This window comes from Pleurodeles waltl, chromosome 8, assembly GCF_031143425.1.
Source record: "Pleurodeles waltl isolate 20211129_DDA chromosome 8, aPleWal1.hap1.20221129, whole genome shotgun sequence".
NCBI classification, from domain to species: Eukaryota; Metazoa; Chordata; class Amphibia; order Caudata; family Salamandridae; genus Pleurodeles; species Pleurodeles waltl.
Window position 1 is genome coordinate 1,326,828,679 of NC_090447.1, and position 14,458 is coordinate 1,326,843,136.

A 14,458-nucleotide genomic window follows, 5' to 3' on the forward strand; every position below is an offset into this window, starting at 1 on the left:
CAGATCAACACAGTAAATTGCTGGTGCTCAATGTCAACACATGGAGGTGTAGGTTGCGTAGATTCAGATGGAAGACCCTGCCCTGCTGCTGAGACAGAAGATCCTCATTAAACGGTAGCCTGACAGGAGGACAAATGCTCAGGGATTTTATACCACACTCCACTATCCCAATCTAGTGTCACCAGGATGACTTGGCCCTGGTCATTCGTGATCCACAACCTGAGGCAGAAGACAGTGACGGGAAAGATTTCTGGAGTCCATTGTTCCATTCTATCCATATGAATGCATCTCCAAGCGAGTGTTCTGGTGGAAACTCCATTGTGCAAAAGTGTTGGCACTGCCTCCCACAGGATGAGCATGTGCTGCTGAGAGGAAATGAAAGCAGTTTGTTGGCCACTTTAGCAGAGGAAGAGGAGCAGGGAGCAGTGGCGTAGCGTGGGGGGTGCAGGGGGGGCCGGCCGCACCGGGCGCAACATCTTGGAAGAGACTCGAGTGCTAAAATCCACGGGTTAGGGGGCGCAAATTACTTGCCTTGCCCCGGGTGCTGACAACCCACGCTACGCCACTGGCAGGGAGACTGCATTGTCTGCAAGATCAGTGAACGCAACTCTGACATGCCTGGGCTGTCTGCTACTTCAGCACCTGTGGAAGGGTGCCTCTGCTTATATGCCAGGCAGATGTCTGGAACAGCCTCTGATTTTCCAGAACTGATGCAGACGTTTAGTAGTTTTCAACAGTCCCGAAGAGCTTTCTAACTCTACTGTCTGCTAGCACTCCAAAGCAGAGTTCACCTTCCCTCCAAAGAGGTAAGACTCATCACATTCTATGCCCATAAGTAAAGCGTGTATATCACTTGAGAATCTGGTGCATCTCATTCAGGCATTTTTACAAAGGACAACACTAGTACAGACAATCCATCTAAGGCAGTCCTTGGTATCTACACTGTTGCAGATAACATACGTGGCCCCATCCTGCCTGTTGGGTATTGCCTGAGCCAAAGAGTCCCTAAGGTACACTGGGACTGCTGACCATTTCCTAAAGGGCTTGCCGTATCAGCCTGCAGACAACTGCATTTACAGACTGCAGTACTAAGTTGGCAGAGGGCAACAGACATTTGTTAAAGGCAGCGGTCCTTTTGTATCCTCTATCTCGAAGACTGGTTGGAAATGAGATAAGATTCACCTTACTGGTTGAGTTCTATACATTAAGATTCTCTACAGTAGGATGCTTGATGAAAAATTACGAATCATCAGGCGCCAGTCCATGACATCTTGCCAGGTAACAGGTTGGCAAAACATGTATTCAACTTGTGAGGGCATCATCATCATATGGGAGCAAGGGCACACAATGGCAGATCAGGGTGTAGAATTTCCATCAAAACTTTCTTTTTAGTCTAATTGGAGGGAAGTTGTAAATCTAGTACCTTAGCTGAACCCCGAACCACCAATGCATTGGGGTACTTTGGGCCGTTGGTGGCCAATGTGGGGAGTCAAGGTCTGTCTTCGGGGAAGTACCAAGCCTGATAGTGTTTGGCACATCAAGGCACCATCACCGTAAACTGGGAGTGGGAATGGGCGGGGGTTGGGAGAAGCCATCTAACACTGTATCACAGTGAAAGTCAAAAAAGATAAGGGAGTTTCTGCTGATAGCTTTTACACAGTAGATGCACAGGTTTAGAATCAAGGTGCACGAAAACACATTGCTCTTTTGCAATCTCGAAGTACAACAGCAGTCGAGCTCAAACCGCAGTCAGTTTGGGATCTGACATGGGCATCAACACCGAATCATCCCCTGGCACAAGGTTAATAGGAACTGCAGTAGAAGCCTGTATCGAAGTAGAAGACTGAACCGTAGTGGCTAAGGGTTAAGTAAAAGGTCCGGAGGAGACAGCCTGTGCCGGACAGTGAGCTTGACCTGCCAGCAGTAACCCAACTGGAGACCCATGCCAGACAGAGCTGCAAAGCACATCCCCCTTGAAGGCTTTGATCTGCTGAAGGGGTCGACGACAGCCCAGGAAACTTTTAATCGGCTCCACAGTAGGTGACGATGACGGAGTGAGACTAGCATTTTGAAGACCTTGCCGTTTCTCTTGGCAGGGAGAGTGGCAGGATTGATCGAGTCTTTCTTTGCTTTTTTTGTACCTGGTTTGGACTTCGACTTACTGAAGGACTTCGAGCGTGAAGTAGAGCAGACATCAGAACGGCCACATGACCGGCCAAGAACAGGCCAGGAACGTGGAGAGGAATCGGCGCAATCTGGGCCAGGAATGTGGGGCGGATTCTGTGGAAAGTCCACAACTACTTCTTGTGTTCGGCAACATACAACTTCACCTTCTGGTCTCAAGTAGGTTCAGGTGCATGAATGCACATGCTTTCAACTTATGTCTCAAACCTAGACACAAAATACATTTAGTGTGAGTCACAGCCACAGTTTGGCTTGAATCTTTATGTTGTTGGAGGAGACATTAGCACACTGTGAAAAAAACATCAGAAAACCAAAAAGCTAATGTGCAGAGCTCTAGAACTCCGTCCGAAGGAGCGAAAGAAAGGAATTGATGTCAGTAGGCAGAGAGATGCTTACTGTAGCAATGATCACAGTGAGACACAAGACAGTAAAAAGGTAAAAAACTGTTTGTGTCTTTTATTTCTCAGAGTAGATGAACCCACGACATGAAGCACCAGCTGACAGTAAGTCTCCCGTCCCTTCCAGCACTTGACAACCAACTGCCTGTCATAAGATTCCATGGAATCTTATGACACATTTTGAACATGGTGACAACAAACTATTTAAAGGCACAGCATAAAGAAACACATACTAAAACAGATACTACGTACTACATCACCTTCCCCCTTTAAAAGCTAACCGAAAAATAAAATGATAAAATACAAAATAAAACACAATTCAAATTTTAAAACATAGTAATACAAAAACTTTAGAATTCGCTAATACAATTCAGAGTCTTTAAATTTGCTTGGCACCTTTACTTGACGGACACCCACGGATCTCGTACTTGAACACAGAGTGTCATGTAACTTTCCTGCTATTTGATTACATGCAATACCTCTACTGGCGAGATGCTGATTATTTTGTTGTGAGAGAACAGAATTATCATCAACACATTTAAAATCCTGACAAACATCAGTGGAAAGCATAGAATCTTCTGGATGTTTTGCTTTACAAACATTTTGATAAATGTGAGCCTGCAAATCAGAAATAGGAACCACACTATCTCTGTTCCACCACCCTTTCCCTTGTAACAAAAGTGACGTTTTTGTAACTTTTTGTACTTTCACAGGGGACATGAACTTTGTTTCCCCCTTTAAACATTTGTTGGGTTCTTTAATTAAAACCCAATTACCTACTTCTATTTTAACTTCGCAAACATTATTCTTTTTATCATAATAGTCATTCTGTTTGATCTGTTTAACTAGTGCATTCTTCCTAATAGTCTCACAATCTATAGCAATGTCATTACTATTAAGGGCTAATCTCAACCACTGAGGAATAAGTTTAGATTTAGGATCTCTGCCTCGAAGCACTCTGAAAGGAGAAAAATTTGTTGTGGAATGAGGAGCTGTTACATACGCCCAGATTTTTTTCTTTTAGAAAAGTTTCCACGTCAATGTTCAATGAAACAGCAGTCTGAATACCTTCTTTCAGTATACGATTAGCCCGCTCTACTAAGCCATTAGAAGATGGACTACATAGAGCCACTTTTATGTGTGAAATATCTAGACCTGTCAAAAACTCATTCATTTCTTTTGAGACAAAATGCATACCATTGTATGAGACAATATAGCGTGGAGAACCCTCAATTTGAAAAGTCTTCTTTAAAAAATCAATAGCTGTTTTCGTACTAGGTGATTCAACAAAGTCGTAATAAATCCATTTCGAAAAATAATCTACTAGCACAATAAGGTAACCTTGTTGTCTCGGAAGAATAAGGAAAGGACCAGAGTAGTCTAAAGCTACCTTCACCCAAGGAGATTCCGGCATCTCCACAGGAAATAAAGGTTTGTGTGTAGTTTTCCAATGTTTGTCCGAAGCAATACACTGAGGACAAAGTTCAATAAATTGAGAAACTGGTTTGTCTATACCTGGCCACCAAAAATGTTGTTTAAGTTTTTTAACAGTGGCTGAAATTCCTAAGTGTCCCTCATGTGCCATCAAACACAAACGTTTCCTTATTGCAGTAGTTGGTACAAATAAATCTTTGCATACACATATTTGATTTTCACACGACAATTCAGATGCCATTTGTGCAAAACATTTGAGATCACCTGAAAGTGACTTATTTTGAGGCCAACCCACATTTATGAAATGTAATACTTTTTTTAGTACTTCATCCTTATCCATAGCCTCCAACCACTCTTGTTCAGAAATAATACCTGCACAGCTTGATATTACATCAACAACAGCTACAACATATTCTTTATCTTCGCAAATCTCACTGTGAGCTTCCCTGAGAGGTAAGCGGGATAAACAGTCTGCCCTGAAGTTCTTTCCACCTTGTATATACTTGATCTCAAAATTGTACTCTTGTAATTTGGACAGAAGTCTAACTAACCTTGCAGAAGCTTTTCCCAAACCACTACCACTTAAAAGAAAAACAAGAGGCTTATTATCTGTAAATAATTCAAATGGTGTACCCCAAACGTAAGTTTTGAATTTCTCCTCTGCCCAAGAACATGCAAGAGCCTCTCGTTCAATGGTACCGTCACATTGCAGGCCTTAGGCTTGATACCCTCACTAGTGATAGTATGGCCTAAATACTCAACTTCCTGTAGCATAAACTTGCATTTATTCAACTTTACTGTCATGCCACACTTCATCAGAGTACTAAAAACATTTTCTAACTTAGCGACATGTTCCTCAATAGTTTCTGTGAATACCAGAATGTCATCCTGCAAAGCCTGGATTTGTGTCTCATGGCCAAACAAATAATCCATAAGTCTTTGAAACACACTGGCAGCAGATGCCAGACCAAAAGGCAACCTTAAATACTTATAGGTACCAAAAGGTGTCACAAACATAGTCAAAGCCTGAGACTCTTCACTCAAAGGTACCTGGTGATAGGCAGAGTGCAAATCTATTATGGAAAAGTATTTTGCATTACCCACATTAGCCACCATCTCCTGTATATGTGGCAATGGATGGCGGTCAACAATTATATTTTGATTCAACGACCTGAGGTCAAAGCATAACCTTATATACCCAGAATGTTTCTTGGTCAAAACAATTGGAGAAACCCATTTAGAAGAATCAGAAGGGGCAATAACCTTCTCCTGAACCAGTTTGTCTAAAAGTTTTCTTAAATCAGCTCTGGCACTTAAAGGAACAGGCCTCACTTTATGTGTGATGGGTATGGCATCTTTTTTCAACTTAATCACATGCTCAAACCCCTTTACATTGCCAATGTTATCCTTGAAAACAGCTGGGAATGTCCCCAATAACGAATCCACTATATCACTGTCTGATGATAAATAGCAAACAGGCATATCACCAAAAACAATAGGTTCAATGTGTCCAGGACGCAGATGAATGCCAAGTCTTGCTAAATCTTTCCAGCCAACAATGTCACGACCTTTAACCGCAATGTAAATTTTTGTTACGACATTCCTCCCTAAACATTCCAAAGTTGAAATGAAAAACCCTAATAAGTCCACATCTTGTTCTCCAAAAGCTTTTGGATTTATATCAGGTGAAATAAGAGACGTATCAGAAGGCCAATACTTACAAAATGTCACATCACCTAAAATCGTTACAGGGGCCCCAGAATCTGCCATAACAGTAATAGATTTCCCATCAATAGTTGCTTGACAAAAAGGCTCTTTGATTTTCTTGTCAGGAGCCAAATTGACATGATTCAAATCATGAATGTCAATGGTTAACAAGACAATAGAAAATCTATTAAGGCAGTCTTGGAGATGATCATCATTGTCATTAACATTCACGTTACTAATCTTCATCTTGTTACCATTACCTGAAGAACTCTTACAAACTAGCTGGAAGTGACCAATTTTCCGACACCGTAAACATTTTTTACCTAGTGCAGGATATGAGGGAAAATTTCCTAAATGATTCCTTGAGCCACATCTGTAGCACACAGGACCAGAACCCCTCTTCCCTTTAAAAACGTTGTTGATTGCACAAATAGAGGAGTCGTCAACCACTAGGTTGACTGGAGAAAGACCTTCCTGGTTACCGCTGCCATGTGCACTCTGACCAGAAAGTACTTGTGTTGTTAGGATGGATCTCTCTATGGCTCTAGCAATGCCTATCGTTTCTGATAAGGTAGGGTTTCTGTAGGTCAAAAGACGTTCTTGAACATTCTTCGAATAACAGTTGAAGACAAATTGGTCCCTGATGTAGATATCCACATTATTTTCAAATTCACATCTGGACGCTAATACCCTCAATGTAGCAATGAACTCCTCCACCGACTCATCGCTGGCTTGCTTGGCTTTGAAAAAATTGTGTCTTTCCAAGAGAATGCTAGGTTCTTCTGTATATTGTTTGCCCATACGAGTTTTTGCCTCCAAATAAACATTCCAAGCAGCCTCATCACCATCTGGCCTAGGGATAATTGGCAGATTGTCAAATACTCTTTGTCCAGCAACACCTAAATGGTTGAATAATAACGCCATTTTCCTAGCAGGTGAATAGTCAGTGGCATCAATGGCCGCTAGATAGTTCTCAAAAATCCGGAGCCATTCTTTCCATTTAATCTCAGGTTTGCCAGCTTGCTGCAAAAAGGGAGGTGGTTGTACAGCTCCTTGTACTGTAGCCATTGAGTGAAAGTACAGAGGATAAATAAGGATCTTCACAATCTGACAATGGTTGCCACGAAGCCTCCAGCAACCCGTGGAATCCTTCAAAGGCTTTGTTCCCATGAGAAGACTGCCATCAGTAGTTGTTAGGTAAGGCTGCTGTCACTAGTTGCTATGGAAGCTTGCCAGCAAGAAGACTGCTGTCACTTGTTGCTAAGGAAACTCTGGAATCCTTCAGAGGCTTACTCAGACAGAAACAATAGTGTGTTACTAGGCAACGTGGAATCCTTCAGAGGCTTACTTAGAGATAAGCAATAGCATGTTGCTAGGCAACAAGGCCTCAGACACTCAGAAACTGAAGGAAAGCAGCTTTGTTTTTTTGTTTTTTTTAAGGAAACAAAATAGCTGCCCTGCTATTTTAGACAAAATTAGCCTCACTGATAGCCAATGCTTCCCAGGGCCGGTTTCTTTCCTCAAAGCAGGAAGTATTATTTTGTCGGTGGGTTCAGGAAAAACTTAACCCCACTCCTGGTACCAAAAAATGTAGCGATGGTCACAGTGAGACACAAGACAGTAAAAAGGTAAAAAACTGTTTGTGTCTTTTATTTCTCAGAGTAGATGAACCCACGACATGAAGCACCAGCTGACAGTAAGTCTCCTGTCCCTTCCAGCACTTGACAACAAACTGCCTGTCATAAGATTCCATGGAATCTTATGACACATTTGGAACATGGTGACAACAAACTATTTAAAGGCACAGCATAAAGAAACACATACTAAAACAGATACTACATACTACATCTACATGCAGTTCCACCCACCCAGTTCCAGGGCAGTATAGAGCCAGTGCGGAGACTCACTGTGCCATCTAGAGGCGCGTAGGAGCACTGCTACAAATATCTCTAGGTCCAATGCAGTGGATAACATAAGGTGAGGAATCTGTGGTTAGTAGTATCAGTCACAAAAGGGCTATTAGACTATAGGATGTACAAACCGTTACGTCTTTGACCTGTTTCAATATAAAGAAAATGCCTGCAGTTCGGTGCAGCTAGTAACCCCCCTACTTAGCGTGAAATGTGTTGCACAGCAATGCAAGGAACTCTGTCAGTACATTTTGTGAGTCTTACAAACGCCTTGATGCCTTACAAGATTCAAAAGGTTTACATTTTTAAGGTAATATTCTTATTCCACCACCCTATCACTGTCTATGTGTAGCACTTAGTTGAGTTCTAAAAACGGACTTAATTTTTGTTTCTCTTCATATTGCAAAGGTTATAGTTTGTCTACGCCACATATGATTTTAGGGTATACATATTAAACATATGCATTATCATTCTGAAGGATCTGTTCTCTTAAGAGTATATTCGCTGAAACCTTTCTAGGAGACACCACCATACTTGTCCTCATTAGAATGATCTGATTCTTTATGCAGTGTGCCACACTCTAACCTGTTCAGCTGTTACACCTGTGAACTCCCTGCTATGAATTTGCCCCGAGAGCGGCTTTTAACATGTATTATTTTCCTGACTGACATTTCACTTCCACGATTCAGATTAAAAAAAATCTCTCCTTTCTTGCCCAAGTCACTGCACTGTGCTATACAAAATGACACTTCCAATCTAATGCTGAAAGTTACTAGTTGTGGGTAAAAAAAAAAAAAATGAAACTGGATAGACAAAGTACATCTTTGAGAAAGCATGCCCTACCAAAACATTTAACAATTTAAGCAGCAAAGCTTACATGTCAACGACATTAAAACAGCCAAGCATATCTGAGAGATAACTGAAAGCACAGAGTATCAGTGTACAAGCTGCTATAATGGTTAGCTGACGTTGACAAAGAAAATCAATCACCTGAATTAGTCCTGCCTGACGAGTGGATGGAGGAAGATTCATTTCCAGGTCATATGTGACAAGAGCCTTTCCCCACATGGCCTCGTGCTCATATGTACGAATTCTGCGACGTGAAAAACATTAATTAGAGTGCATTATGTCACATTCTCCCAAATGTAACAAGATAATAATGCAAAACACTGACCTTGCAAGTGGATGCAACATTTTTCCACCACCACAGCCATACAGGCTATCAGGTTCCCCTATGCTTCTGTATATTTCCATAAGAAGGTCCTAGTATGATTAACAAAATAAGAACTTGATTTAAATTAATGTGTTGCAGACATAAAAACATAAAAATAAACAAATATGAAGTTACTGTTTAATTTGCCTCTTTTCAATGACAGACGTGCACCATTCTATCAAACTGACTAAAAGAGATTATTAATATATTTGCACTAATCTATCAAGATGACTAAAAGAGAATACTAATATATTTGCACTAATCAATGAGATGCGAAAGCTGTAGAGTTGTCTCAAGCACGAATTGTGGGCACATTCTGACTGTGAAGGATGGGTCATTTCCATTGAAACAAGACCTGTGTGTTTAAATGGACTAAAATAGTAGTGCTTTTTGAAAAAAAACAATAATAATTGCAGCGTTAGGAATTGATATAGCCTTAGCAGGCTATACCGGCCATTAAAGAAAGGCCCGCTCCAGCGTTAAAGGCTCGATCCCAGGGCCAGGGTCTTTAACAAGGGAAGGACTTTAATGCAGGCACAGCCCAGCTACAGAGGGTTATAAGACTATTCCAACATTCCACCCCTAGAGGGCAGACTGTTCTAATAAATAAAACAAAGGCCTCATGAAGCCCGAGAGGATTGAACTCCCCTCGGTTCCTTGGGGCCCTTGTTCACACCACCAGCTGCGAACTACAAAATGGGAATTTTAGAGCGCCGGGCTTCTACCCGCTATTAGAAGCCCGAAGCACAAAATTATTTTCAATGGCGCTTCCAACGTTCTAATAAAAATGAATACTTGGAGACATAAATGTTAGAACTAGGAAAATATAGTCAATAATTAACTCATAAATCCCCCTCAAAACTCTAAAGTGTAATATAGAAAGTATTTTCATTTTATCGCCACCTAACGTAACATTAGAGGGAATGGTTCCCAAACCCAAAGAGATTCACCAACAGTCCATTTATTGATGAAGTAGAAGCCCTTCGTGCTCCAACACGAAGTATGTGTTTCGCATCCATTCGGCAGTACGCACAATGTATGGGGCTCAGCTACTGGGAGGCGTACAGGCCTGTGCTTCACTTTACACGCGCTGATACTAACTGATAACCAGCAATGTTCCGAGAGCTCAGGTAGCTGAGAGTCTACACAGCAGTCACTCTTCTTGTTGGGTGTTTTTACAAATTTACTACAGATCAATTGCATTTTACAGATCACCATTTTGGATTGGTAGATGTTACTTGGGTCTCTCTTAGAACAGACCTGTCTTCCTTTTACATTCCTTTTTCATTTTATTGGGACTACAGCATAGCCTCGAAAAAGTCGATATAAAGATGAAATATGTGTCAGCTGCTTGTGAATCACATACTTCATGTTGGAAATTAAAGTGCTTCGTCTTCATCAATAAACGGACTATTTTTGTAAATTGATGGATTAGGAACATTTTTATATTATGCGCCTGTTTTATTTTATATTATTGGCTACGAGGGGGGCTTTCTCCTACATGCACTGTGCACGATTTAGGTAGCGAGGAGTTCAATAGCGGATGAGCACTCCTGCCATTGCCCGCTTCTACTGGACTAACCCCTTGGCCGAGTGATGTGCGGAGCATATGCAACTGCGCCCAGAAACATCTGTGAGGTTCACAAACCGCTATAGCCGATTGCTTTACACTTTTATAAACGTCTGTATTGTACCGTAAAGCTAACGTCACAGTTGACCACAATGGGTACATTTAAGTGCATACTGGCCTATTATTGGATGGATCGCACTGCCACGATTTTTGCATACCATCTGAAATTAAAAAATAATTGTGTGTACTGGCTAGATCAATCAGAAAAGAGAAGTCAATGTTTCTGATCATGAAGATTTGCATTACTACACGCTGGGGAGAGATAGAGGATGGATATCTGGTTAGGCTTACATTGCGCATTAGGTAGTGCCATGTCTCAAAGGTGGCACCTGATGATGGACGGTAGATACATATTCAAGGCAGGGGTTAGGGGGGGTCGCCTAGAGGACAAGCAGCTACAGTTTGGTCCTTGAAGCACCGTAGCGTCTGTCAGAACCCCTTCAGAGGCCACAGGGCAAGCAGGGGTCACTGGGCCCAACGGTGGTGTTGAGATCTTTTACTGCTGATGAACCAGGGCAGACCTACAATGGATTCTGAAGAACTGGGCAACTCCTGGGTCCCACTCTTTTCCTTCCGCCTAATGATAGTGGTTGCTCACCATTCACTGCAGACAACATCCATGGCCAGCCTCACCAGTAGTCACACAACCTGTTGCTCCTGCTCGTTCAGCTCAGCAAAGTCCTCAGCGCCAGCCCCTCCTGGCATTGAGGGTCGTGACTCACCACCACACAAGAACTACAGCCCTCACCGCACTGCAGTCTTCTTGCAGCTGCCCCTCTTGGTATCTGGGGGTCACCAACTCCTCACTGCACACAGGCTGCGGCCCGATCGGCACAGCAACGCACATGGCTCAATTCACAGCAGCCCTCCTCTGGCATACAAGGGTCATCAACCTCACCCTGCACCCGGGCAACAACTCGATTGGTGGAGCAGCACTTGGGAGGACTCCTCAATGGACCTCACTCCCTCCAACTCTCTCATCTCCCTCACAATGCACGGAGGCAAGGAGGCAGGAGCTGGTGTCGTAGTTTGGACTCTTGCTCTGAGCAAGACTGCTGGTCTCAGGATGACAGTACTTTTGTTTATAGGTGACTAAGTCTTTTCCTACAACTTAGTTGTAACTGTTGTCCAAACCTTACCGGCTCACTAGCAGTACCTCACCAGAAACATCATAGTAAAAGGTGATTTGTAGCAGTCGCTTACGCATGGACTCAAAGTAAGATATCTCAGGGTTGTCGTGGTTAAACGGAAATGACCCTTTTCTCACAGATGTATTATGTCTCATACAAACAAAGGCAATAACACAGATGTAGTGAAGTTATAATAGTTTTTATTTAACATAACTGCCATTTGCGGTTAGTTGCATGAACTGCAATGATTAGGATAATGAATATACCAAGCAACAGTATTGTGAAGAAGAGAGTCATGGTTATAAAGACCCCCACCATTTTTGCAATATATGAAGGAAATATATATATGTACGAGATGGAATATGCCCTAATACCCTAATGAGAATAGGCCTAACCTCCTACCTAAAGGAGACCTGGGTTTGCTAAACCTAATCTGCCAAAGCCGTGTCCATGAGAGGAGCCCCCAACGCTCGTTACCTTGGAATGAGGTCTCTATCTCAGACTCCGTAGGGACACGAAGACTGGGTCAGCGTCAAGACGACTGCAGCATCGGTATCAGCGATGGTGGTGATGCCCTTTGGTCGGAATCCCTCTGATTATCTGTCTAAAGTGTGATGTATTTATACAGATCTACAAGGTCCCCTGACATAAGTGTAATTCAAAACAATAGATAACAGGCATACTTGGGACGGCAATTAATATCAACATCCCTCGAAAGTATGGCGAGGGAAAATCCCTAAGTGTGAACACCTACTGTATGTGTCTTTCGTGCTTGATCTTGACGCCTTGGCGCTGTGACACTGATAATAAAACCCATAACAAGTGGCCTAACTATAAACAAGGCCGCCATCTTAAAGGAAATAAATAATTAAATGGACTAAGACAGAGCAAGCTAAGTAGGTTAAAAGTCACAAGGTGACGGGGGCACGAGCTTACAAGCCTACGGCTAAGCTAACTCCTGTTATCCCGTTAAAACAAACTAGGATTCACTACACTGGTGCTTCAGGCTCCAGGGCAAGTGTTTTGGGATCCCTGGGTGATGTCCCCTCACTCAGCAGGGAGACTAGAAGGCCTTGTCCCCCAGTCCTGATCACAGGCAAAAGTCTTGCAGAGCTTCTCCTCCTCACACAACCCATCTGGCTACTTGGCAGAGGACAATTTATTTGATCTCAACCGCCCCTTATTTTAGTCTGCTTCTAACCACTAACAGTGATTTAGAGTCTGAGTTTTTTTGACGTTTATGCTGGGGGCTTTTTCTACTTTTAAAGTGCCCACTCCTATGCCCTCTGTTCCTCTTGAATAGCTGATAGCCCCACAACACAGTGCTTGGGAGTGACTTGAGTTCACACCTTGCTGCCAACCACAGTGATATGTGCATTTAAATGTTAGCCCAGGGCCCAAGCCCTACTCGTTGTGATTCTCGTATCAGCCCCACCTTCTGTCTGAGATATGCTCAGGCATCTTCCTTGTAACCTCTCACTGAATCAAAGTGCACCTTTTGAAGAGTACAGGGGAAGCCAGGCTCTCCACAACCAGCTTACAGGAATGCAGCAATACACAAATCTGTCTGGGGGATTCCTCTACCTCTTCTCCATGTTTCACCTTGCAGGCATGGTTCTCCCAAAATGGAATTTAGGGCCCCCAATATATTGCACTATTCACACAGACACATAGTCCCAGTGCATGTACACACTATGCACAACACATGTATGGTACCACTGACAAGCATACATACACCGAGCACATACATTAAAATGCACACACTGCACAGCACTCTCGTTCATGTCCTGTATGACTCAAAGGCAAACATACATCCAGCAAATGCATCTACCATGCATGCTATACATGGCACTACATCCTTCTTGTACTGTACAGCTCACAGGCACACACATCAAAACATGCATTCATCATGCATGCACTGCTGGCCACACGCACCTTCACCAGCCTCCTTTCCTGCAGTTGCAGGATCTCCTCCACTTTAGGACCCCAGTAGTGCAGCATAGGCTCATGATGACAAGCGATTCCACGGTAGCTAGGCTGGAGCTCCTCGATCAAGTGGTCAGTATTCTTGCATGTGCATCTATGCCCCATGTGATAATTTTGATAAGGATTTTAGAATATACATAGTGAAGATTCACTAACACTAAACAGTTGTGCCTAGCATTAAGAATTGTGCTGTGATGCAGAGATGCAGTTTCTGTCACAGGCATCATAACTTTCTAAGTCCTTCACTAAGAGTTAATCTTTGAAAATTCATATCTTTACTTGTGTGTGTCAGATTTTTGTTGTTTTGGTCTTGTTTTAATCAAACAAACATTCTAAGATGGCGTGGAGTTCTTTTTTGATGTTTCCAATGTGTCAATGTGTGTTTGTGTACAAATACTTTACACATTGCCTCTGAGATAAGCCAGACTGCTCATGCCAAGCTACCAAGGGGGCGAGCAGGGGTTATCTTTGGTGTGACACTACCTTACCATGACTAGCGTGAGGGTCCCTACTTGAATAGGGTGAAAACCATTGTCAACTAGAGAACCTAACTTATGGAAGGAAGTGATTTATTAATCTGTATAACTTAATTTAGCACTTGCTTGCACAAAGTAATGTCCTGCCATCTTACCAATTTGAAACCGCCATGTACATATTACCATATGGAAGGTAGTGATGAAATTATCAAAACAGATGTTCAAGAAGTACAGGAAGTGGACTGCTTTATCTGCCTCAGCCCGCTGTCTGCCAAAACCATGGTTGTTTCTGTTGTTGAGGCATTTTGGGTGGCTGATGCAAGTATTAAGAAATGGGACCAACACTGGAAAGCCCAGTAGTCTTCGGGCAGTATTATAGATACCGTCTAA

At 42.6% G+C, this 14,458-nt stretch overlaps 1 protein-coding gene across 1 annotated transcript in view; it reads right to left on the bottom strand.

Moving 5' to 3' along the window:
* The window catches only part of ATM (ATM serine/threonine kinase), a 1,319,133-nt gene that overhangs the window by 429,373 nt on the left and 875,302 nt on the right, over positions 1-14,458 (bottom strand). Inside the window, exons 41-42 of the mRNA XM_069202321.1 lie at positions 8,808-8,896; positions 8,624-8,726 (exon numbers count right to left, since the gene is read on the bottom strand). Of these exons, the coding sequence (XP_069058422.1) occupies positions 8,624-8,726; positions 8,808-8,896 (192 nt within the window). The remainder of the gene's footprint in view (positions 1-8,623; positions 8,727-8,807; positions 8,897-14,458) is intronic.